We start from the raw sequence: 27,116 nt of genomic DNA, 5'->3' as shown, positions 1-27,116 counted from the left end.
TATGATAAGGAGTAATCAGTTGATAAAGATTGTGATGAATTTTTAAATTTTCTTTGAAAAACTAGTATATATCAATTCAGAATTATGTGTAAGATAAAAGGATTTTTATAGCATGAGAGATTTGAAGTGTTGGTTTGGGGAAGAAAAAAAGTCAAACGTTGCTCACTAATCTTTTCTTTCGTATTATCTGGTCAAACTGTGGACTATACCATTTCTTAACAAGACTTTGAGATGCCTTTTAGTTCCATTTTCTCTAATAAGATTTTATCTCATGTCAAACCACCTGTAGACATTTTAACTTGGCTATATTCATCCTCTTTATGTCTAAAACTGTCCCCTTTCTGTCAGGCTCTTTGTCTTCCAGTTCTCTTTGAATTCTCTTTCTCCCTTATAGCCAAATTGTGTTGACTGTTAATTTGTAGTCTTTCATAATTTGTTTCCACCATCAGTCATTATTTCATATCTTCTAACCGATCTTCTTGTCAAAAAGTTTTCCCTTTCCTCTTCATCTTAAGTATCAGTGGAGTTCTTTATCTTCCCCAAACACCCTTTGTGTCTTCACTTCTCTGTTAATGAATGTTCAGTGGCTCTCCCCATTGCCTGTATTAGAGCCCAAACTCTAGTATAACTCATTTTTAACAAGCCCCAATTATTTAATCCCAATCTGCTTTTCTAACAATTTGTTCCACAAAATTTCCAATACAAACCTTTAACTCCAGCCAGATCTGCTCCAGTCACCTTGTTTAGAACATACTTTTCCTTACTATCACATTTATGTCTGTCTTTAGTCATGCCATTCCCTTCACCAGGAATGCCTTTTTTCCTATCCAAGTCCTACATATACTGTGAAACCCATGAGATTATACCTCCCTCATTAACACAGTCCTTTCTACAGTAGCCTATGGTATTAACTCTCTGTTGAACTTCAATACCACTTATTGTTTGACATATATTCATGTTTTAATAATGTTACCTTTTCATAAATCCATGGTTTGTCTCCCTAATTGAGTTGCAAGCTCTTCTAGGGAAAAGTCTGGTTTTATACATCATTTGAGTCTTCCACAGTCTCAAACAGAATGATGTACATATCGTAGGTGTTCAGTAAATATTTTTATGGATAATTTATAAGTAGTGGTTAGTTTCTTTTGAGAATTCTTTAGAAACAGTCTAATTGTTTTTTTGTTTTGTTTTGTTTTTCATTTCTCTGGAGTAGAATTATATGATGCTGTCTAAAGGCAAAGATGTGAACTCAGTTACTCTGGAGGCTACCTTGACCTTACATTACATATGTATATGTATGCGGTTTGTTTGTTTTTAACACAAGAGGAAGCACATAAGGAACTGTAATGCCTTTGTTATGAATTTTAGAACTTTTTAATTTAAATACCACAAATAATAGTTTTTAAAAGGTCATTGGTTTAAAAGAATTACATAGCACATGAATATGCAAAATATTAATTATACAGTATTACATGCTTAAGTTAAATGCTTATATTTTGTTCAAAATTCAAACTGCATTTTTAATTAAGTTGTAATTTTACTATATTTGCATGAATCCACTTTACTATAAAATAACTCCTAAAACAGAATAATGACTTGGTTCACTTTTAGCTATTGCTAGTTAGAGAACTTTTCCATTACATTAGTAGTGAGGATTTTTAATTCAACTATTTGCATAAATATTAGTTCTTCTCAAGTAAAAGAGCTCAAGTGTATCTGTTATAATTGTATTAACTAATCTCTTGTTAATCGTGTAATATTTTAGTAGTGATGAGAGTATATGCGTTGGCTTCTGGTTGTTAACACAAGCTGTTTTTATTTTGTTTTATAGAATAATAATAACCTGGATGCCTGCTGTGCAGTTCTCTCTCAGGAGAGTACAAGGTATCTTTATGGTGAAGGAGACTTGAATTTTTCGGATGATTCTGGAATTTCTGGTCTACGCAATCACATGACTTCTCTCAACTTGGACTTGCAGTCACAGAATGTTTACCACCATGGAAGAGAAGGAAATAGAATGAATGGAAGTAGGACTCTAACGCACAGCATTAGTGATGGACAACTTCAAGGTGGTCAGTCCAATAATGAACTGTTTCAGCAGGAGCCACAGACAGCACCAGCTCAAGTTCCTCAAGGCTTTAATGTTTTTGGAATGTCCAGTACATCTGGTGCTTCAAATTCAGCACCACATCTTGGATTTCACTTAGGCAGCAAAGGAACATCTAACCTTTCTCAACAAACTCCAAGATTTAATCCCATTATGGTAACTTTAGCCCCAAATATCCAGACTGGTCGTAATACTCCTACATCTTTGCACATACATGGTGTACCTCCACCTGTACTTAACAGTCCACAGGGAAATTCTATCTATATTAGGCCCTACATTACAACTCCTAGTGGTACAACTCGACAGACACAACAGCATTCTGGCTGGGTATCTCAGTTTAATCCCATGAACCCTCAACAAGTTTATCAACCTTCACAAGCTGGTCCCTGGACTACATATCCTGCATCTAATCCTCTGCCACATACCTCAGCCCAGCAGCCAAATCAGCAAGGCCACCAGACCTCTCATGTCTACATGCCCATCAGTTCACCTACTACTCCACAACCACCAACAATTCATTCGTCTGGTAGCTCACAGTCTTCTACCCATAGCCAATATAACATTCAGAATATTTCAACAGGACCTCGGAAAAACCAGATTGAAATCAAACTTGAACCCCCGCAAAGAAGCAGTTCTTCGAAACTGCGTTCTTCTGGACCTCGAACCTCCAGCAGTTCCTCTTCGGTCAACAGCCAGACCTTAAACAGAAATCAGCCCACTGTTTACATAGCTGCCAGTCCCCCAAATACCGATGAGGTGATGTCCCGTAGTCAACCTAAGGTCTATATTTCAGCTAATGCCACCACAGGAGATGAGCAGGTCATGCGGAATCAGCCCACTCTCTTCATATCCACAAACTCTGGAGCATCTGCTGCCTCCAGGAATATGTCCGGGCAAGTGAGCATGGGGCCTGCCTTTATTCATCACCACCCTCCCAAAAGTCGAGCAATAGGCAATAACTCTGCAACTTCTCCTCGAGTGGTGGTCACTCAACCCAATACAAAATATACTTTCAAAATTACAGTTTCTCCCAATAAACCCCCTGCAGTTTCACCAGGGGTGGTGTCCCCTACCTTTGAACTTACAAATCTTCTGAACCATCCTGATCATTATGTAGAAACAGAGAATATTCAGCACCTCACGGACCCTGCTTTAGCACATGTGGATAGAATAAGTGAAGCACGGAAGTTGAGTATGGGATCTGACGATGCTGCCTACACACAAGGTAATAATATTGGCAATGGGATCATTTTCCATTCTGGGCTTAAGTGGTGTACATTGGATTTCACTGCAGAGGTGGATATCACTATCATTTTATCTTTTAAATGTTGCCTGAAATAATGCTATCTTAAGAACCTTTGAGAGTATTCATATAAATTTTGAATATCAGTTTTATCTTATAACTTGAAGCTTGAATGATAACCTTATCAGATCTTCAGAATAATCAACTCTTGATTTGTTTTCTTAATGTTTATAAAACTTTCTTTTCAGTAACTCTGTCACCTGCAGTGATGCAGATTTTCCCTTTAAATTTTCTTCAAATAAAAATTCATAAAAACACATTTTAATAAGAGATTAGTGAACTTATATAGTAAATCTGCCTTCTTTGACCAGAAGAATTCTCTGTTCTTCATTTTTCTAATACAACATTATTTGTCTTATTTTATAACAAAGTCTAAATTGCTGTGAATTCTTGAATAACTCAAAGAGAAATTTGAATCCTATTCCTGATACTTGTTTCTTTCAGTCTCCCTTAAACATCAGTTAGTGCAACCTTTCTTTTTGTTTGGAATTGTGAATGAGAACATTAGTTTTAAATCTATCTCACTTGATTGTCCTTTTCTGGAATAGACTAGTTAATATTGGCGTAATACTAAATTATATCTATATTAATTCAATTAGAGATAATTTCTATCATATCACATTTTATCTGACCCCTTAAGTTATTTAATCTTCCTTAGGAAACTGTTAAATTCATTCAGATAAAAAAGGAGAGGATGCTTGTCTTGAATATTGACGCAGGTTTTGTAAATTAGCTGGAGTCCTTTAGAGTAAGGATGTATCTCAATCATCTTTATATCGCCAATGAATTGTTCCAAGTATTATAGATTGGAAAATACTACATCATCACCCCCATGCAGCATGTAGCCTCCTACTACTACTAGTACCACTTGTCCTTTTTAGAATTTCTAAAAGTAGTGATTTTACTGCTGAGTTTCTTAGAGGAGCCTGATTGTTTTGGTTTATTTTATGTTTTAAACAATTATATTCTAGTGATTCACAGCCCAAGCTAGGCTGTGGTGCTTTCAAATTCTATAATCAACTACAAAGCTTTCAAAACATAAAAATGCCCAGACTCAGTCCACACTTGCTCAATTAGAGCTTCTTAATGGTGAAGCCTGGGTGCACATGGGCATGGGTGCTCGTGTGTGTTTTAAAGCTCCATGGGTGATTCTGATTTCACTAGAAACTGTGCTGAGACTTTATTTTCCATATATCTGTGACTAAACTGGAACCATTTTTGTTTAGTTTCGGCAGTAAATTATTTTTAATATAACAGTATTTTTTTCCACTGATACTTAATTCCTGTTCTTCCCCCAAAGTCCTTTCTTCTACTCTCCTTCCATCAAAATAGTAGATTTCCTACGTTTGGATAGTTACTGATTCTTAAATGGAGAGTAATTTTTTTCTTCCAGTTTTATTGCTATACAATTGACATATAGCATTGTATAAGCTTAAGGTGTACAACATAATGATTTGATTTACATATGTACGTCATGAAATGATGACCACAGTAGGTTTACTGAGCATCCATCGTCTCATATAGATACAATATTAAAGAAATAGATTTTAAAAATATTTTTTCCTTCTGATTGAGAACTCTTAGGATTTATTCTTTTTTTTTAATTTTTTTTTAATATTTATTTTTTTGGCTGCATCGTGTCTTAGTTGTGGCACGCGAGATCTTTCTTTGTGGTTCATGGGCTCTTTGTTGCGGCGTGCAGGCTTCTCTCTAGTTGTGGCAGGCAGGCTCCAGACCGCACAGGCTCAGTAGTTGTAGCGGGTGGGCTCTGTAGTTGCGGCACGTGGGCTTAGTGGCCCCGCGGCATGTAGGATCCTGGTTCCCCGACCAGGGATCGAACCCGCATCCCCTGCATTGTAAGGTGGATTCTTAACCACTGGAACACCAGGGAAGTCCCTCTTAGGATTTATGCCTAACAGCTTTCATTTACAACATACAACAGTGTTAATTATCTTTACTGTGTTGTGTATTACATCCCTAGTATTTATTTGTCTTGTAACTAGAAGTTTGTACCTTTGACGGCTTTCATCTAATTCCGCCCCCCCCCCACCTCTGATAGCCACAAATCTGATGTCTCTTTGTTTGTTTTTGAAGTATAATTGACCTACAACACTGTATTAGTTCCTGGTACACATCATAGTGACTCAATATTTCTGTACGTTTCAAAGTGATCATGATGATTAGTTGTCATCTGTCACCATACAAAAATATTACATAATTATTGACTATATTCCCCATGCTGTACATTTTATGCTTGTGACTCAAAATTTCATAACTGAAAGTTTATACCTCTTAATCTCCCTCACCTGTGTCTCTCCTCCTCCCACCACCACCCCCCAGAGAGTAATTTTTTTTATGAAGATAACTTGATAAGGGGAATTTTTGCTTAAAGTAGATGTGAGATACTCGTATACTAACTGGAGTGTGAAAATAAAGTGTTGCTTGTATGTGCTAACTCCAACTTCTCTCCCATTCTCTCCTGAGTCTTCTCTAGTCAGGGTTTTTCCCACTGCAATCAGCCACAACTGCTCCTGTCAAGGTCATCAGTGACAGCATCATTACTAAACCCAGTAGTCTTTCAGCCCTTGTCTTCCTTGATCTGTATCAGTAGCGTTTGCCATAGTCAAGCACCTTCTTCTCTGTGAAACATTTTGTTCATTTGACTTACTATATGATAATACACTAGGATTCCACCTCTCCTTTTATTCTTTGGTGGTTCTCCCTCATCTCTCTGACCTTTCACCTCTTTGTTCTTCCACTTCTTTGTTGAAAGAAGTGAGATCAAAGCCTCAAAGTTCAATCCTTGGGCCTTCTCTCTTTTCTGTCTTTACCATTCCCTAGATGATCTCAATCAGCCTCATAACTTTAAATATTATTCTATGCTAAGAGCTCCCAAATTTGTAACTCTAACCTGGACTTCCTGAATTTCAAGCAGTTTAATTAACTGCCTACTTAACATCTCCATTTGAATGTTTACTAGGCATCCCAAGTTTACTATATGTCTGAAACAACTTCTGACATTGCCCCCAACTCACTCTTCCTATCTCCATTAATGGCAGCTTAATCAGGCCAGAAACTTCAGAAATACCACTGACTCCTTCCTTCTTTCACATTTCACATCTAATTTGACGATAAATCCTGTCAACTCTAACCTTCAAAGTATATCAAGAATTCTTTTTTCTTACCACCCCCGTTCATTGTCACCACTCTGGCCTGAGCTACTGTCATCTCTTAGATGAATTATTGCAGTAGCCTACCTGCTTTCACCCTTGCCTACTTATGGTCTTGTTTTAACTCAGCATCCACTGGGATACAGTTTTAAAAACATAAGTCAGATCATATGACTCCTCTGCACATGATCACTACCTATTTCATTCAGCGATCCACTGCCTCTCCCCCATCTCTTTTCCTTTTACTTACCACCTCACTCACTCTGTTCCAGCCCTGCTGGCCTTCATGCTACTATTCTTTAAACATAGAAGGCATACCTTAGGGCCTTTGTACTTGCTATTCCCTCTGTCTGAAATTCTCTTCTCCCTGACTCCACAGTTAACTCCCTCACTCCCTTCAAGTCTTTACTCAGAAGTCTACCTTTTCAGTGAGACTATCCCTGATCTCCCTATCTGAATCCACCCCCCCCCCAGCATTTCCTGTCTCTCCATCATTGCTTGTATTTGCTCAACAGGGAAATGAATAATCTAATATTAAGATATATAACAGCTAGTACCTGCTGAAAGCTTATAATGTGCTAGGCATTGTTCTGAAAGCCCATTTATTTCTCACAACCAACTATAAAATAGGCACTAGTAGTATTCCTGTTTTCAGCTTAAAATGCTTAGGAACACATAGGTTAAATACGTAGCCACAGGACAAGGGGCAGGGGCAGGGTTCTCACGTAGGCAGTTCACAGGGCCCACGGCACTGTCTTTCCAGATTTTCAAAATAAACCCTCTGGAAAGATGCTTCAGGTTTATCTTGTACCTTCATATAACCCCTGGTGCACCACTGTAGGGGCTGTGTATGCCTCAGTTTGAGAAGCATGGAGCTAGAAGATCACTCAATAAAAATAAATAAAAAGAGGCAGCTATCACAAAAGAAATCACAATATAGATAATATATAGATATAATTTGAAATAACTTGAAACAATAAAGTAATACCCTTGGTAGATGTAGGAAGCACCTTTTTATTTTTTTCTTTTATTTTTGGCCACGCTGCGTGGCATGCGGGATCTTAGTTTCCCGACTAGGGATCGAACCCGTGCCCCCTGCCGTGGAAGCGCGGGGTCTTAACCACTGGACCGCCAGGGAAGTCCCGGAAGACCTTATAAAGAAACCTGAAGGTAAAAAAAAAACTTTGCTAATGAATAAGGGCTCTGTTTTGAGAGCTCAAAGCCTACCAAAAAAAACCAGGTTTCGCCAGAATGGGCCACAAATTATTTGTCTTTACTGAACAACCTCCAGACAGCTGTAACAACCATGATCACTTTCTTTAAGTATACCTACACATGTAAGGAATTTCCTAACATTCGTATGGCTGTGTACCCTTGTGTTATCTGCATGTGCACACTGTATTGGGGTGGGTGCTGTTCTGCAGCCTCTTATCTCATTTCCTTCTGTTTAGTGTGGAACTGGTGTTGACCAAGATTTATGTATCATCCAGTGTCAAAATCTTGATCTAGTGTTTTATTGACTTGGTTCCAGTCAAATCAAAGGACTGTTCTTTCCAGCAAAATGCATCTCTTGCGATGTTAACTTATACATGTGTAATGCTTTACAGTTTACACAGCACTAAATGAGGTGACCCGAATAATACTGATCTTTAAGTAAGGATCTTTTCTGAACTCTAATTTGTGTGGTATGGGTAATAAAGAGAAAAGAAATATCTCTGCCTCCTGCAGTGAAATTGATCTTTCTAAAGCTCCTGAATCATACTGTTTCAGAGTAGAAAAGCAAGTTAAGCCAGGTACTAGAATCATTGGAAAATATTTTTCTCAAATTGAGGCGAGAACATGCCTAAATAAATGTGGTAAACAAAACGCATTATTTTTCATTTATTTATCATTTAACATTTGAAATATAAATATACTACAATAAAAATTTCAAAAATGAGAATTTGTTTTTTAAAGATCTATTGTTTCATATGCCCTCTGCTATAGAATGAAAAAAGAGGACAGTTAATGAATCTTCTTTCGCGACCCTGCTCATCTCAGCACCAAGTCTATCGCCATCACCCCCTGTAAAGGAAGTAAATTATACTTGAGTCCTTAATCATTCACTGTCTTCTGAGACTTTCTGGTGTCCTCCCCCTGTTCATAAAAGTATGCTTTTTGTAACACTGGAAACTTCTGTAGGTGTGGAGAACAAATGCTCCACTCATTCAAACCAGTTTTCATGGTGGGGGGTTGGGGGCAGTGGCCTGTGGTCTGTGTTTTGTTACAGTTGCCAGAGGCTCTTACCAAACTAACATTGCTGCCAAAAATGATTTCTTCTTCTCCGTTATCGCTACAGAAAGCATCTATGGCATTGATCTAGCTAAAGTAATAAGCATTTTTAATGATACTTTAATACTTTTTTTTCCAGTTAACATTTATGGTCCCATTACATTGTCAAACAGCAGCTATGACTTTAAACCTAAAATAGAAATACAAATAAGAAAATGTATGAGACGAAATTCGCTTCTTGGACTTTCTCATTCCTTGTCATTTTTTTCAGCAGTACTTCCCTCCAAATCACAACACCTTTCTATTTAATGAGATTTAATAAAAATGCTAATCATGGGGGCTTCCCTGGTGGCGCAGTGGTTGAGAGTCTGCCTGCGAATGCAGGGGACACGGGTTCGAGCCCTGGTCTGGGGGGATCCCACATGCCGCGGAGCAACTGGGCCCGTGAGCCACAATTGCTGAGCCTGCGCGTCTGGAGCCTGTGCTCTGCAACAATAGAGGCCGCGATAGTGAGAGGCCCGCGCACCGCGATGAAGAGTGGCCCCCACTTGCCACAGCTAGAGAAAGCCCTCGCACAGAAACGAAGACCCAACACAGCCATAAATAAATAAATAAAATTAAAAAAAAAAAATGGGCTTTATTTTTTAAAAAAAATGCTAATCATGACAAAAATTGAGGGGGCTAGATATTCTTTTCAAAAGGAACTAGAAATTAAATTTTAAAATTTGCACTTTGACTTTTATTCACCTGATGATTGGAAATGCCTTTTTTCGAACATTGACTCACTGTGTTGGCATTGAAGTCACATTAAATTAACTCAGTAATTAAGCTTGACTTCAAATCACTTAAAGAATTTTTTTCCTTTCGAATCTGGCCTACTTCTCGTAGGTTCTTCCCGGTCTTAAGACTACCTACCTTTTTAATTTGGAATAAATCTCAAGGCTGGAAGAGACTTGTTTCATCTAGAACTCTGCAACAAACGTTATCCAGTCCACTTACCCATCCAGCAGTTGGTCCTGCAGGACCCCTGTCAGGCGTAAACCCATTGTGTACTGCGTGCTTTCTGAGGGACAAATTGCCTCCTAAGGCAGCACATTCCATTTCTGAAGAGTTCTGCCTACTAGCAAGTTATTTCCTATGTTAAACTGAATTTTTTAGAAGTATTAATGAAAATAACATATCCATATGGTAAAAGAAATTTAACCCAAAAAAGGGAAGATACAATAAAAATGTCTCCTTTTGACCCCTGACCTGTCCCTTCCCCCAGCCATCCCACCGTTTAATTATCAGAGGTAATCTCCATTAGCAGTTCTTGATCCTCCTTCCCTTTATAATTACACTCTCTCTCTCTCTCTCTCTCTCTCTCTCTCTGTCTCACACTCACACTTTTTTTTTAATGGGAATGCAATATATGTATATGGGTATACATACATATATGTGGCATTATATAATATATACATACTCTACAGTATGTATAACATAAACATACTCTTTAGGGATATATTATATACATTTTTTGCTTAACATCTCTTAAGATCATTTTATTTTAGCATGTATGAATATTTCATTCTTTTAATTTACTTTTAAAAAGTTTTAGTCATTATTTTAACATTCATTGAGATAAAGTTCATCAGTCATTTACAGTGTACAAGTCAGTGATTTTTAGTATAGTCACATGTGTGTAACCATCACCACAACCAATATTAGAACATTTTCATCACTTCAAAAAGAAGCTCCATACCCTTTATCTGTCACCTCTTTTCTTTGGAGAAATGCCTGTTTATTTCCTTTGCCTATTCTTTAATTGGGTTATTTGTTTTTATTACTGAGTTGTATGAGTTCTCTGTATATTCTAGATATAAGTCCCTTATATGATTTGCAGCTATTTTCTCCCATTCTGTAAGTTATCCTGTCACTTTGATAGTGTCCTTGAAGCACAAGTTTTTAATTTTGCTGAAGTCCAAGTTATGTTTTTCCTTTCATTATTTATATTTTTGCTGTCATATCTAAGAATCATTTGCCAAATCCAGGGTCATCAGGATTTACCCGTGTTTTCTCCTGAGAATTTTATTGTTTTAGAGCTTAAATTTTGGTCTTTCATCTATTTTGAGTTAATTTCTATGTAATGGTATGAGATAAGCGTCCAGTTTCATTCTTGTACATGTGGCAGTCCAGATGTCCCATCACCATTTGGGCTGTTGTTGTGTTGTTGCTGCAAAGTTCTCTCCTGTACCATAGGTGGCCTTTTTTTTTTTTCTTTTTTATGCTGGAGTAGAGTTGATTAACAATGTTGTGTTAGTTTCAGGTGCGTGGCAAAGTGACTCAGCTATACGTATACTTGTATCTACTATTTTTCAAATTCTTTTCCCGTTTAGGTTGTTACAGAATATTGAACAGAGTTCCCTGTGCTATACAGTAGGTCCTTGTTGGTTCCCTATTTTAAATATAGCAGTCCAGCACCATTTGTTGAAAAGACTCTTCTTTTCCCATTGAATGGTCTTGGGACCTTTGTAGAAAATGAGTTGACCGTAAACACATGGGTTTATTTCTGGACTTTCAGTTTTTTTTTTAATTATCTGTATGTCTATCCTTATGCCATTACTACACTGATTATTGTTACTTTGTAGTAAGTTTTGAAATTGGGGCAGGCAAGTTCTACTTTGTTCTTTTTTTAGATTGGCTCTTTGAGGTCTCCTGCTATTCCACATATAATTTAGAATCAGCTTGTCACCTTCTACAAAGAAGTCAGCTAGGATTCTATAGGGATAACACCAAAATATTTTTCTAAATATACTTGATTTTTTAAAAACATGCAAGCAGACCAAAAAGGGTTTATGATGGAAAGTTCCCCTCCCCGGAGACAACCAGTAGCTGGTCACAAACAGTTCATTTTGTGTTCTTCTAGAAATTGAAATTGTATATGAAGCATATATATATTTATACCTTTCCTTTTTTTATACAAATGAAACATAGTATTTTACTCTCTGTCTTTATCAGTGTTTTTGTTTTTATCTCTTTGAGAGTATTCCATGTCAGGCATTGCAGATCTGCTTATTTTAAAAATGACTGCATAGTATTTTGTACCATAATCTCTAATCAGTCCTTTTTTTGACAGATCTTAGGGTCTTGTTTTTACAAACTGCTGCAGTAAAAATTTTGTGCGTACAAATTTTGCCCACACTCAAGTATGTTGGCAGAAGAGATTCCCAGGAGTGGAAAACTGCTGTGTCAAAGGATATGTGTATTTTTAATCTTGATAGATGTATCATTTAGGCTTGGTTATGCTGCTGTAAGAAACTGTGTCTTTAAACAACAAAGGTTTATTTCTAGTTCACTTGCCAAATAGATTAGCTGGTGGGCTCTTCTACATCATCCTCACTTAGGTACCCAGGTTAAGGGAAGCTCCATCTCCGTGCTTCCGTGATGATTGTTCAGACAGGTCAAAGGACATACAGCAAATCACCTCTGACTCCTTAAGTTCTGCTCCGACACGTGTTACTCTTTAGAAAAAACAAGTCCACGTAGCCACCCCTAATTCAGAGAGAATGGAGAGGCGCAGTTCTACCACATACCTGGAAAGCAGAGAGGCAGAAATATTTGGTGAAGGACACTGATGACTGCCTCAGTACATGTTGCCAATTTTAATTTTGAGACTCTCTCTAAAGAGATTCTACCAGTTTATACTCCCATATTTATAAATGGGGAACATTTTTAGTAATATTTATAAGAACGTCCTTTTCCTCTCTCTTTCTCCCACCCATCACTATGTAGGTGATTGAAAAAAATACATCTTTGTCTGTCTGATAGGTAAAAATATATTGTTTTGGTGTTTTTAAATTTGCATCTTCGAATATGAGTGAGGTTGAGCATCTTTTCATGTATTAATTTTTAAACCATTTTTATTTCTTATTTTGTGAACTTGCTTGTTTTGTGCCTAGTCTGTTTTTTCTAATATGTTGTTACTTTTAACTTGGTCAATAAATTTTTTTGTTGTTTTATAAATTTTTTTATTTTCATACATTAAAACTTTTTAATCTTTTTTTCCTCTGGCTTCTGTTTATGTTTAGAAAGCCCTTCTGCATTCCAAGATTTTGAGAAAAGAACAGAAATCTTGTGTGTATCTTCTCCTTAGTTACAGTGATACTCCTTGAAATCATATTGAACTGGCCTTATTTCTCTTTCATATGGCATCCCTTCAAAAACTTGAAAATAACTACCATATCCCCTTTAAAAGTATAAACCTTTCTAAGCTATAAACATTCACAGTTCCTATTATGATTCATCCAGTTGTATTTCTTTGAGGCTCTTGAGGTGTCTGTAGGCCCCAGTTTTCTTTTTCTCTAAAACAAAGCTTTTAGACAGTATCTATATCATAATGCTATAAGAGTACATGCAGCATCTTAATTATATGCAAATAAATGACAACAAAGTTGTCTAGCAGGGGTCCCATACTCATCTATTATTAATACTAATATATAAATAATTTAAATTTCTTAAAAATAATTACAGAGGTTAAGCATTATATTCATGGTTTTGTTGTAAAATGTGTTGCCCAGATTACAGGCCCAGTTGCAACACTGTTGCAAGATCTGATTTCAAGCTGTCCTTAAAAGTGGCAAAATAGATTAAAACATCAGCATGCTTTATTTTAAAGAGTAATTGCCATCTCTGAATCTTGTGACTGAGTCACCAAATAAGTGATTGTAATTATACGGTGGAATATAAAACATCTAAATATCCCTGCTGTCAGCACTTACAGTCCAGAAAAATCTTGATTTATTTTAGAAGGTGACATTGTGCCTTTTTAGATACAATGACTTAGGCCACATGGTACCACACTTAGGCATTTAAAATTGCCCTGACAGACAAAAATTTTAAAGACACTAGAAATAAGTGTCTTATGTTTCCAGTGATAAAGTTTATCTCCTTCACTCTCTCTCTTTTTTTAAAAAATAAGCCTAAAATCTTTGTATCCATAAATGCCTGGTACGTTTTCCAATGGCAAAGGCATCTTTTTTTTAATATGCCCATTCAATTCTCTTATTTTTTTTTAACTTCTGGAGAAATTAGATGTCATTTACACTTATAGAATGCCTAAAATTAGTAAAGCTAACACTGTCTGAAACTTCAGGTGAGTTTTTCTATTTACAAATAAAGTTGAGTAACTAATTGTCTCCATTGTTTATTGGAAGCTGACGAAAGTTCGGTAAAGCCTACGTTTTCGGAGATTGCTGTGTGACATATCTAGTATGCCTATAGAAGCGGTTTTAAGAGCCTTAGTATGTATTTTAAGTAACTAATTGTCAGTTATTTTAACAACCACCAGGGGGCGTTGCATGCCTAAATTACCTTTATCCATTAAAATTTAATTTTGACTGAAAGAAGATTTGAAACGTACTGAGTATTTTTTCTCTGCCTGTTATTCCTCCTCCTTTTTTGTCTATTTAATTTATTTATTTTTATTTATTTATGGCTGTGTTGGGTCTTCATTTCTGTGCGAGGGCTTTCTCTAGTTGTGGCAAGCAGGGGCCATTCTTCATTGCGGTGCGTGGGCCTCTATCGCGGCCTCTCATGTTGCAGAGCACAGGCTCCAGACACGCAGGCTCAGTAATTGTGGTTCACGGGCCCAGTTGCTCCGCGACATGTGGGATCTTCCCAGACCAGGGCTTGAACCCGTGTCCCCTGCATTGGCAGGCAGATTCTCAACCACTGCGCCACCAGGGAAGCCCTTTTTGTCTATTTAAAAGGACAAGGTAGATAGTTAAGTTTGGAAAACTAAAGAAATCGTTGTATGATTGAAAAGTTAAATATAACCCTTATTTCCTTAGTAGAACTAGCATATAAAAGAGCCATCTTTCTGCAGTGTCAGCAACCTAAAAAAGTCTTGCCATATTTTAAAATTATTAAAATTTTGCTAAGTAAAAAATATTAGAAGTACACATTCAAGGAGACTTTAAAATAAATGTCCAATTTTTGTTTTATCAGTATTTCCTGGACATTTCTATTTCATTTTACTATCCATTAAAAGTCAAATTATTGTTGTTATTTTACATTTAATAGGTATTTATCAAGTACCTACAATTTTCACGGTTAAAAGTAGATACAAGATGATACAAAAATGTTTACCCTCAAGGAGATTACAGTTTAATTGAGAAATGTACTTTATCATGAAAAATCTAAAATGCTGAATTTTTCCAAGTAAAAAATGAAATGAACTCATCTAACAAAAAAAGATTCCCCTTTAGTGTGAAATAATTTATAAATACAAAGTAATAATATGTAAGCTTTTGACATAGTTTATTCCCTTTGTTTCCTTCCTTCACACTTCACTCATGGTAGTAATTTACTTAATGCCCTTTGAACTAGTACAAAAAGCAGTTTCAGCTCCATTACTATTTAAATAATTTAGGATTCCAGAATAGGGGAAATTAATGTGGTTTGGCTGAATAATTAAAATATTATTACAATGCAAATATTACAAATGAAGCTGCAGCATAGTCTTTACCTGTGCCTTATTATGGTTTAACTACTTGTATATAATTGGATATTATTTTAATTTTATCAAGGTATACATACTTGTGTGTGTATATATATATACACACACACATATATTCTATGTATAACTACTCTATATAGACTACAGTAATGTACCTAGGTATAGGTCTTCTTTTTTTTTTTAATCGTCCATTTTTCTACATTCATTGGACCCCTTCAGTTTGAAGGCTAGCGTCCCCCTTCAGACCAGGAAATCTCCTGATTTCCAGTTTCTTATTGCCTCTTTCCAGAACTTATTTTAATCAGCTATTTAACGTCCTGGACCAATTTTCTATTTATTTCTCATTGTCATATTCTCAGTATATCCCACCTCCTTGTCCTTCTGTTTTGTAGTTGAGATTTCCTTAAATTTTCTTTCAGTCCATGTATGAAATGTTCATTTCAGCAGTAATGTTTTTAATTTCTAAGAGCTAGTTCTCCAATTCCTTTTTCATAGCAGATTGCTGTTTTATGGATGCTCTTGTCTGAACTCTCTTAATGATGTTCATTAGAAGTTGAGTTCTCTCATCTCCCTACTGAATTATATTCACTTAGTCTGGGTTTAGTCTTTCTCTTTGTTTATCTAGGTCTTTCACATGTCAGATGTTCCTCAAATGTGTGGTGATCCTTGGCTGTTGCTTCATATTTAAGAATGAAGGACTATGAGGGCTAAAAGCCCTGTGTTAAGAAAGTGAGACTTGTCACTTGGCAGACTTTGCTTTGTGAGGAATAAGTGAAGAGCCTTCTGCTGCAAGAGAACACTCCACTATCACCACCTAGCATTCTTTGTGTATGGGAACCAGCTTGAGAAATGTGTGTTTGAAGGAGCCTTAAGAATAAGCATACAGCTACCTGCCCTTCCACAGGATGGGGCGAGATCAGCTGTTCCATAAAGAGACATCCAATTAACCCCCTTTTCTGGCCCACTCCTCACTTCTGCCTTCTGTTGTTACCTTCATTCTCCAAAGTCTGGAGCCTCTTTAGGTTTCTGCAGGCAGGTTAGCTTGTGTATGAGACTGTAGCTTTCTCCTTCATAAATCTATGCCACTTCATCTACTTTCATTCTCCAGAAACTTGTTGAAATCTCTCGTCCATTTCTTGCCTTCTTCCTATTTTTTATCATTGTTGGATTCTATCAGTTTTATTCCTCTGTCATTTTCATGGGGTTTCAGGAGGCAGAAGATTATGTAAATATAATGCTCAATCATCTTTAAATGGAAGTCCTCTCTAATATAATTGATTCTTCGTATTTAATTGTTGTAACTCCTTACTTTGAGGTTCTCTCCCTGCCCTCGTGGTATGAATTTTGACCACTCAGAGTGTGATATAGGTTGGGTTTCAATTTCTTAGAAAATCTGTTCTTATCCCCTCTCCATATATAATATTAAATAATATAACAAATGTATATCTTATTTTCTAATTCAGCACAAATATAAATTATCACATACCATTAGAACCACTAAGTAAATGTGTTTTAGAAGAGTAGCTCCTGCTCGCCGCAACTAAAGAAAGCCTGTGCGCAGCAACGAAGACCCAGCGCAGCCAAAAATTAAATAAATAAATGTATTTTTTTTAAGTTTTTTTTTTTTTTTTTTTACATATTTAGGAAAAAACCTTTTAGGGAGAAAATCTCCATTAATTTTAAGAAATACTGCTTTTAAGTAATCATTAATTTGAACAAATGTCTAATGCCACTTTTGAGACATGTTGGTAGGTGGTCAGGGTTTAGAAATAAAGAAAAGTGCATTATGTACTCCTAGTTCTCCTTTACCTTGCCCTTCATTCCCACTTCATGCCTCCATCTTTCTCCTCTTATTATCCCACTCAAAAATTAACAGCCCACTCCTCATCTTCTTTTAAGAGAATAAAATAAACCCTAATGCAGAATTCTTATATTTTGGAAATAGAGGGGTAAAAGTCTGCAATTCAAATAAAATAAACCAAATTAATAAAAGCCTGACAAAACAAGCTTGGGGTAGGTATGGATGTACAAAGACACAGTGAGTTTTCTACCAGGAACATGTGTACCTCCAAAAACACTGCCCTGTGTTCTTAGAATATATATTAAAATGGGAGAGAGGGTACCAAGAATCAGTCATGGTTTTTAAAACTTGAAACATAATGCCCTAATATTCTTTTCTTCCAATAAGTAAGAAAGGAGAATTACAGAGGAAATACCTGTGGATTATATTAGTGTCAAATTTTTGTTGGGAAAAATTATCTATTGTTTAAAGGTAATTTTTAAGTGCTTGAGCCTAACTAGCCTCCCGCACCTCACACCCTAATTCTGATTCTAGAATACACTACCGGATTGAACGGCCTGAATGTATATAGCCTTTTCCTTATTTTTTAGATTCATGGAAATTTGAGTTTGATTGATGATGACTGTTTAGCATTAATCTAATCTGATTAATCAACTTGACTTTTTCATTTTATTACTATTTTTCATTTTTAGAGGTTATTTATTGTATTTTCCCAAATCTGCCTGTTTTCTCATGGTAGAATCATCCCAAGCTGCCTTTTAATAGAAGTCTATTCAGGTATCTTCACTACCAGTCCAGTGTCCTAAGAAGTGAAGCTCACATTGTCCAGAGATGGCAAGAACATACACCAATTTTTATGGTTTAATAAGGTTTCCCAAGCAATTCATCATTCATGCAACAAGATTGATTGCTTATTTTCTTTCCTTAGGAAATCTTAGGAAAATATTTTCACAAAATGTAATTGCAGTATAAGAAAATGTGTTTGATTTATCTGAATGGTATGGTTTTTAATTTGCAGTTTGAGGAATTTAATGTTAACATTCATGCGAATTGAAATCAGTTTTATTTGTTGTATACATCAAAATGGATTTAACCTAACTCATGTTCCCTTCTAAAATATCTATAACATGTCTATATTAGGATACCTTATGTATAGTCCAAACATGTCAGACTTTTTGGAGTAGAGGGGCTTATCCTTCCAAGGGGTCAAATTTGAACTAAATAGTAAGTAGGTTAATTACTCTACTAGACCTTTTGAGCGGTTATAGGCAAAAATGCTGTCATTGGCCATATTAAAACCTCCCCCCCCCCAAAAAATGAGTGACATTTGTATGCTTAAATAATTAAAATAATTTTCAAGTAAAAAATTTTGAAATTTTAAATGTTTAACTCACAATATTTTGTGTTATTGTTATCTTTGGGATTCTTGGCAGCCTTTTGTTTGTCACAGAAGTAGTCATTTGTTTTGTTTTCCCAAGGCTGTTTAAAGGTTAATTGACTAAACTGGGTGGGTCCTCATATTTACTAATATGTATTGCAGCTCTTTTGGTACATCAGAAGGCCAGAATGGAACGACTTCAAAGAGAACTTGAGATTCAAAAGAAAAAGCTGGATAAACTAAAATCTGAGGTCAATGAAATGGAAAATAATCTAACTCGAAGGCGTCTGAAAAGATCAAATTCCATATCCCAAATACCTTCAGTAAGTCTTTCTTTCTCTAACTGTTGTGACTGCTATGCTTGAACATGAGAATAGGCAATCTGTCCTAAGTATAAAAGCTTGATCTTGTTTTCTAGAAATGCTCTTAATTCATACTTCTTTCTCTGTCCTTACCTCCCCCTGCAAAACTTCACTCTTTCTTAGCTAATAACACAAGAGTTCAATGTAGATCCTTCTCACATGGAATTATTTTTCAGCTCGAAGAAATGCAGCAGTTGAGAAGTTGTAATAGACAACTCCAGATTGACATTGACTGCTTAACCAAAGAAATTGATCTTTTTCAAGCCCGAGGTAAAGTTCAATGCATACTCAGCTGAAATTCATTTTTACCAACTCTTTTCCCACGGCTAAAAACAGACTTATCAATTGTAATCTTACTGTTTCCGATTTGACTTTGGAGCCATATAGTGCTACTTGGATTTTTGTTTTTGCTCACTCTCCACTCCCCCGCAAAGTTATGTATTTGGTTGCGGAGTAATTTGATACGTTGTATAGCCTTCAAATCCCCTTTAGTCATGTGTTAAGGGAAGACAGTGATTAGTGTGTCTGGCTGTATTGTCAAAAGTATTGCTGTTATGTATTAGTATAATCTGTTACAATATTTATTAAGATTAAAATGTACGAACCTCATATACCTTTTTCCTTTTTCCCTTTCAATAATTATGCTTTTAAGAACATAATTTAAAAGGCACCGCCACCCTAATGGTACTTTCTTAATTGCTAAAATAGAGAAGAAAATAAAAATACGGCTTATATATTTTTAGGACAATGATAGTTTATTATACTTGAGCTATTATTGACAAGCAATAACTGCTTATTGTAGAACAAAAAAATGTTTACAATTCAGTTCCATAGACAACTAAAAGGAATATTTATAACTTAAACCTAATTCTAAAGTTTAGAAATAATAGAAATGTATAAAACGGAAAAGACAGGAAAGGGAAGAAGCCAAAAAATAAGCCCTTAATCATACTTCTTAGTATGTGCCAAAATCCATTAAACTGAAAGATGATTTGTTTTATTTTAGTAAGTAAGCTGTTTATCTTGAAACATTCATTGAAAATGCCATAATTTAACTTTGGAGAGAAAAAGGAAGTTAGTGCCAGTCTAGAAACTATAATTCTTGAACTTGTTCCTTTTGTTTAAAATCTGAAGCATTGTATTACATTAGTACAAGGTTTTTATACTTACTTGAAGCCAAGCTATTTAGTTGCTTAAGACCATGTTAAAATTGTATTTTAAATTGTTAAATTTTAAGTTATCTTGTCACATAGAACAGGGGTCTAGTTCTAATTCTGTTACTGTCTGTCTTACTGGCATTAATTTGCCTTCTTCCCCAATTTACCACTTAGACCTCTATTATGGGTACTGTATTATACCTATCTCAGCTGTTTTTGAAATCCTGACATGTAATTTGACATTAGAGGTGCAAAAAGTATTTCTTCTATTTATACTGTGATATTTTTTAGAAAGAAAATATTTGGTTTTTTAAACAATTTTTTTTAATATTTTTGAGCTATAAGCATTGATATACTTACTTTTTATGTATTTCAGGACCACATTTTAATCCCAGCGCTATTCATAACTTTTATGACAATATTGGATTTGTAGGTCCTGTGCCACCAAAACCCAAAGGTTAGTGTGTCCAGTAAGTGTGAGAACTGTTGCATTTTGAAAAGCAAGGTTTTGGAAAACCTTCCACTCTAGAAGTGCTTCAGACTTTGGCATTCTTGGATGGATTCATTCGGAAAATATTTATTTTCACTTACATGCTGGGAATTGGGGAGGGTGCAAAAATGTAATGTACTTAGCTCTTGAAAAGTAATATGCATGTCCTTAGGATTCATTATATACTCCCAAAATAGCAAATCTTGGCCAAAAAAAAAAAAAATCACCAGGTGCAGAAACTTGCATTCTTTGAAATTTTAGACAAACGTTAAGGAAGACACCTTAGGAAAGTTTATTTTTCATGAGTATTCTGTCCTATTTAGTTTACGCATAGTTCTCTGTAATCAAAATCCTCTGAATTTCAGACGAATGGTTTTTTAAAATAATTACCTACTATCATTTTTACATCACTGATATTCACAGACTATATAGACACCAAACTAAGAAATGTCGCAACGGTTGTGTGGGTTTTTTTACTCCAGGCATTAAAAAACATACAGAAATGGGAATAAGAAAGAACCAAGTATGTTACTAGTTTTTTAGTTTGTTACAAGAATTTTCGTAGTCTCATTCAGTATCCTGTGCTGTCCATTCGTTTTTGTTCAAGTATAATTTAATTAGGCCTAGCTTTATCTTCATATTTTTTAATTTAAATGTTTTTAAACATCGTTAGCTGGAACATAATGAACTCTTACTACAAAGGAGCAAAAGTGAGATTAGAGTATTTGGCATAGTACATGGGGGAAGCCAGTGTTCAGACATTGGATGCTATTTGGATGTTAATTGAATAAAGGAATAAAGAAAACAGTGGTATAGCCTAGCTTCTTAAAATAAGCAAAGTGGGTATTTTAGACTCTAAATGAGTGCCTTAATACAATCTTTTTACTCTCTTTCAAAAACTAAAATTTTCATATAAAAAGATCATGTTTTGTTTCGACATAATCCAGTATTTATGTGTTGAGGTTAGGAGGGAGGTGGAATATAGATGAAATAAGATTCGTCTTGAGAGTTGTAGAAGCAGGATAAGTGCATGAGGGTTTATTTCACTGTTCTCCCGTGATAAAAAGTAAGAAAAGAAAAAGAGAAACTCCAGTACTTAAAAACCTTTGCACAAAAGATAGAAGCTTGTGTACTGGCTACTTTTGGAGAAATAAAGAATCAGTCATTTTTGCCTTAAAGCTAAAATAGGGAGGTACTAGTTTCACTTACAGAGGTTTACTTAGTTCTTGAAATCAGTTCTGCTTGGCAATGCAGGGGGTTTTTTTGTTTGTTTTTTTAACAGCTTTATTGGAGTATAATTGCTTTACAATGGTGTGTTAGTTTCTGCTGTATAACAAAGTGAATCAACTATACATATACATACATCCCCATATCTCCTCCCTCTTGCATCTCCCTCTCACCCTCCCTATCCCACCCCTCTAGGTGGTCACAAAGCACCGAGCTGCTGATCTCCCTGTGCTATGCAGCTGCTTCCCACTAGCTATCTATTTTACATTTGATAGTGTATGTATGTCCATATATACACTACCACTCTCTCACTTCGTCCCAGCTTACCCTTCCCTCTCCCCGTGTCCTCAAGTCCATTCTCTACGTCTGCTCGTCTTTATTCCTGTCCTGCCCCTAAGTTCTTCATAACCATTTTTCTTTTTTTTTTAGATTCCATATATATGTGTTGGCATACGGTATTTGTTTTTCTCTTTCTGACTTAACTTCATTCTGTATGACAGTCTCTAGGTCCATCTACCTCACTACAAATAACTCAATTTCGTTTCTTTTCATGGCTGAGTAATATTCCATTGTATATATGTGCCACATCTTCTTTATCCATTCATCTGTCGATGAACACTTAGGTTGCTTCCATGTCCTGGCTATTGTAAATAGAGCTGCAGTGAACATTGTGGTACATGACTCTTTTTGAATTACGGTTTTCTCAGGGTATATGCCCAGTAGTGGGATTGCTGGGTTGGGTTGTATGGTAGTTCTATTTTTAGTTTTTTGAGGAACCTCCATACTGTTCTCCATACTGGCTGTATCAATTTACATTCCCACCAACAGTGCAAGAGGGTTTCCCTTTCTCCACACCCTCTCCAGCATTTATTGTTTGTAGATTTTTTGGTGATGGTCATTCTGAACGGTGTGAGGGGATACCTCTTTGTAGTTCTGATTTGCATTTCTCTAATGATTAGTGATGTTGAGCATCCTTTCATGTCTTTGTTGGCAATCTGTATATCTTCTTTGGAGAAATGTCTATTTAGGTCTTCTGCCCATTTTTGTCTTGTTTATGTTTTCCTTTGCTGTGCAAAAGCTTTTAAGTTTCAATAGGTCCCATTTGTTTATTTTTGTTTTTATTTCCGTTTCTCTAGGAGGTGGGTCAAAACGGATCTTGCTGTGATTTATGTCATGGAGCGTTCTGCCTGTGTTTCCCTCTAAGGGTTTTATAGTGTCTGGCCTTATATGGCCTTATATTTAGGTCTTTAATTCATTTTGAGTTTATTTTTGTGTATGGTGTTAGGGAGTGTTCTGATTTCATTCTTTTACATGCAGCTGTCCAGTTTTCCCAGCACCACTTATTGAAGAGGCTGTCTTTTCTCCATTGTATATCCTTGCCTCCTTTATCAAAGATAAGGTGACCATAGGTGCGTGGGTTTATCTCTGGGCTTTCTTTCCTGTTCCATTGATCTATATTTCTGCTTTTGTGCCAGTACCGTACTCTCTTGTTTACTGTCACTTTGTAGTATAGTCTGAAGTCAGGGAGCCTGATTCCTCCAGCTCCATTTTCCTTTCTCAAGATTGCTTTGGCTGTTCGGGGTTTTTTTTGTTTCCATACAAATTGTGAAATTTTTTGTTCTAGTTCTGTGAAAAATGCCATATGTAGTTTGATAGGGATTGCATTGAATCTGTAGATCGCTTTGGGTAGTAGAGTCATTTTCACAATGTTGATTCTTCCAGTCCAAGAACATGGTGTATCTCTCCATCTGTTTGTATCATCTTTAGTTTCTTTCTTCAGTGTCTTAGATTTCTGCATTCAGGTCTTTTGTCTCCTTAGGTAGGTTTATTCCTAGGTATTTTATTCTTTTTGTTGCAATGCTAAATGGGAGTGTTTCCTTAATTTCTCTTTCAGATTTTTCATCATTAGTATACAGAAATGCAAGAGATTTCTGTGCATTAATTTTGTATCCTGCTACTTTACCAAATTCATTGATTAGCTCTAGTATTTTTCTGGTAGCATCTTTAGGATTCTCTATGTATAGTATCATGTCATCTGCAAACAATGACAATTTTACTTCTTCTTTTCCGATTTGGATTCCTTTATTTCTTTTTCTTCTCTGATTGCTGTGGCTAAAACTTCCAAAACTATGTTGAATAATAGTGGTGAGAGTGGGCAACCTTGTCTTGTTCCTGATCTTAGTGGAAATGGTTTCAGTTTTTCACCATTGAGAACGATGTTGGCTGTGGGTTTGTCATATATGGCCTTTATTATGTTGAGGTAAGTTCCCTCTCTGCCTACTTTCTGGAGGGTTTTTGTCATAAATGGGTGTTGAATTTTGTCGAAAGCATTTTCTGCATCTATTGAGATGATCATATGGTTTTTCTCCTTTAATTTGTTAATATGGTTTATCACATTGATTGATTTGTGTATATTGAAGAATCCTTGCATTCCTGGGATAAACCCTGCTTGATCATGGTGTATGATCCTTTTAATGTGCTCTTGGATTCTGTTTGCCAGTATTTTGTTGAGGATTTTTGCATCTATTTTCATCAGTTATATTGGCCTGTAGTTTTCTTTTTTTTGTGGCATCTTTGTCTGGTTTTAGTAGCAGGGTGATGGTGGCCTCAGAATGAGTTTGGGAGTGTTCCTCCCTCTGTTATATTTTGGAAGAGTTTGAGAAGGATAGGTGTTAGCTGTTCTCTAAATGTTTGATTTGAATTCGCCTGTGAAGCCATCTGGTCCTGGGCTTTTGTTGGAAGATTTTTAACCACAGTCTCAATTTCAGTGCCTGTGATTGGTCTGTTTATATTTTCTGTTTCTTCCTGGTTCAGTCTTGGAAGGTTGCGCTTTTCTAAGAATTTGTCCATTTCTTCCAGGTTGTCCATTTTATTGGCATAGAGTTGCTTGTAGTAATCTCTCATGATCCTTTGTGTTTCTGCAGTGTCAGTTGTTACTTCTCCTTTTTCATTTCTAATTCTATTGATTTGAGTCTTCTCCCTTTTTTTCTTGACGAGTCTGGCTAATGGTTTATCAATTTTGTTTATCTTCTCAAAGAACCAGCTTTTAGTTTTATTGATCTTTGCTATCATTTCATTCATTTTTCATTTACTTCTGATCTGATCTTTATGATTTCTTTCCTTCTGCTAACTTTGGGGGTTTTTTGTTCTTTCTCTAATTGCTTTAGGTGTAAGGTTAGGTTGTTTATTTGAGATGTTTCTTGTTTCTTGAGGTGTAGCATTGTATTTCGATAAACTTCCCTCTTAGAACTGCTTTTGCTGCATCCCATAGGTTTTGGGTCGTCATGTCTTCATTGTCATTTGTTCCTAGGTATTTTTTGATTTCTTCTTTGATTTCTTCAGTGATCTCTTGGTTATTTAGTAGTGTATTGTTTAGCCTCCATGTGTTTGTATTTTTTACAGATTTTTTCCTGTAATTGATATCTAGTCTCATAGTGTTGTGGTCGGAAAAGATACTTGATACGATTTCAATTTTCGTAAATTCACCAAGGCTTGATTTGTGACCCAAGATATGATCTATCCTGGAGAATGTTCCATGAGCACTTGAGAAGAAAGTGTAATCTGCTGTTTTTGGATGGAATGTCCTATAAATATCAATTAAGTCCATCTTGTTTAATGTATCATTTAAAGCTTGTGTTTCCTTATTTATTTTCATTTTGGATGATCTGTCCATTGGTGAAAGTGAGGTGTTAAAGTCCCCGACTATGATTGTGTTACTGTCGATTTCCCCTTTTGTGGCTGTTAGCATTTGCCTTATGTTAAGGTGCTCCTATGTTGGGTGCATGAATATTTACAATTGTTATATCGTCTTCTTGGACTGATCCCTTGATCATTATGTAGTGTCCTTCTTTGTCTTTTGTAATAGTCTTTATTTTAAAGTCTATTTTGTCTGATATGAGAATTGCTACTCCAGCTTTCTTTTGATTTCCATTTGCATGGAATATCTTTTTCCATCCCCTCACTTTCAGTCTGTATATGTCCTTAGGTCTGAAGTGGGTCTCTTGTAGACAGCATATATACCGGTCTTGTTTTTGTATCCATTCAGCCAGTCTATGTCTTTTGGTTGGAGCATTTAATCCATTTACATTTAGGGTAGTTATCAATATGTATGTTCCTATTACCATTTTCTTAATTCTTCTGGGTTTGTTATTTTAAGTCTTTTCCTTCTCTTGTGTTTCTCACCTAGAGAAGTTCCTTTAGCATTTGTTGTAGAGCTGGTTTGGTGGTGCTGAATTCTCTTAGCTTTTGCTTATCTCTAAAGGTTTTAATTTCTCCATCGAATCTGGATGAGATCCTTGCTGGGTAGAGTAATCTTGGTTGTAGGTTTTCCCCTTTCATCAGTTTAAATATGTCCTGCCACTCCCTTCTGGCTTGCAGAGTTTCTGCTGAAAGATCAGCTGCTAACCTTATGGGGATTCCCTTGTATGTTAATTGTTACTTTTCCCTGCTGCTTTTAATATTTTTTCTTTGTTTTTAATTTTTGACAGTTTGATTAATATGTGTCTTGGCGTGTTTTTCCTTGCTTCCGCCGTTTGATATTACGTGGGGCTGGGAGGCCTCTGGTGGTCCAGTGTCCTGAACTCGGCTTTCCCACCTCAGAGGCTCAGGCCTGACACCCGGCCAGAGCACCAAGACCCTGTCAGCACCCGGTCTCTCTTCGGAAGACAGGGCTGGGCCTTGAGAGAGACAGAAGACGTGGAAGTGTGTGGGTGGTCTCTGCAGTCAAAAGTCCTGAGTTCCAGTGCTGACTTTCCTGCTAACGGGTCTTTAGCCTCTGTTTCTTTATCTGCTAGTGTTGGAGGGTCTCCTGCAGAGTCGGGGGTGGCTGTGGCTCACCGTTGGGACAAGGACACTGGCAGCAGAAGTTCTGGGAAGTACTCCTTGACCTGAGCCCTCCCAGAGTCTGCCATTAGCCCCACCAAAGAGCCCCATCCCATGACTCTTTTTGAATTATGGTTTTCTCAGGGTATATGCCCAGTAGTGGGATTGCTGGGTCGTATGGTAGTTCTATTTTTAGTTTTTTAAGGAACCTCCATACTGTTCTCCATAGTGGCTGTATCAATTTACATTCCCACCAACAGACAATGCACGGTTTTTTAACAGCTAAAATGAAGTGTGGCAATCACAAGTCATCCTGTGCAACCTAACTTCCTCTTTTTTCAATTCTGGTGGTTACTTAGTTTCCAAATAACACTCATAAATAAGAGTCATAATTCTAAGTACCAAAAGAGATTGTGCAGATGTAAGAAAACCATTGGAGATTTTTCCATTTTAAAAAAATTTAGGTCCTCTATTGATACCTTAGATATTACTTAAATAATGAAGAAGATTCTGGCACTTAATAATATATTGAA

At 36.2% G+C, this 27,116-nt stretch overlaps 1 protein-coding gene and 1 long non-coding RNA gene across 6 annotated transcripts in view; both read left to right on the top strand.

The window, feature by feature from the left end:
• Positions 1-27,116, top strand: part of TAB2 (TGF-beta activated kinase 1 (MAP3K7) binding protein 2) — an 84,296-nt gene that overhangs the window by 53,528 nt on the left and 3,652 nt on the right. For 4 of the 5 annotated variants that reach the window (XM_082405480.1, XM_082405479.1, XM_082405477.1 and 1 more), the window contains 4 exons: positions 1,832-3,332; positions 18,689-18,849; positions 19,065-19,158; positions 20,422-20,502. In XM_082405480.1, coding sequence (XP_082261606.1) covers positions 1,952-3,332; positions 18,689-18,849; positions 19,065-19,158; positions 20,422-20,502 — 1,717 coding nt within the window. In that variant the 5' untranslated portion in view covers positions 1,832-1,951. The remainder of the gene's footprint in view (positions 1-1,831; positions 3,333-18,688; positions 18,850-19,064; positions 19,159-20,421; positions 20,503-27,116) is intronic. The other variant, XM_082405481.1, reaches the window with a different exon arrangement.
• LOC309634974 lies at positions 3,340-9,187 on the top strand. The gene is made up of 2 exons (XR_014248545.1): positions 3,340-7,750; positions 8,567-9,187. It is a non-coding gene; the product is annotated as an uncharacterized lncRNA (long non-coding RNA).

Source organism: Balaenoptera borealis (genome assembly GCF_965194805.1).
Source record: "Balaenoptera borealis genome assembly, chromosome: 9".
Lineage (NCBI taxonomy): Eukaryota > Metazoa > Chordata > Mammalia > Artiodactyla > Balaenopteridae > Balaenoptera > Balaenoptera borealis.
Note: the sequence above shows the minus strand (reverse complement) of the source record. Positions and strands in the feature narration are given on the sequence as shown.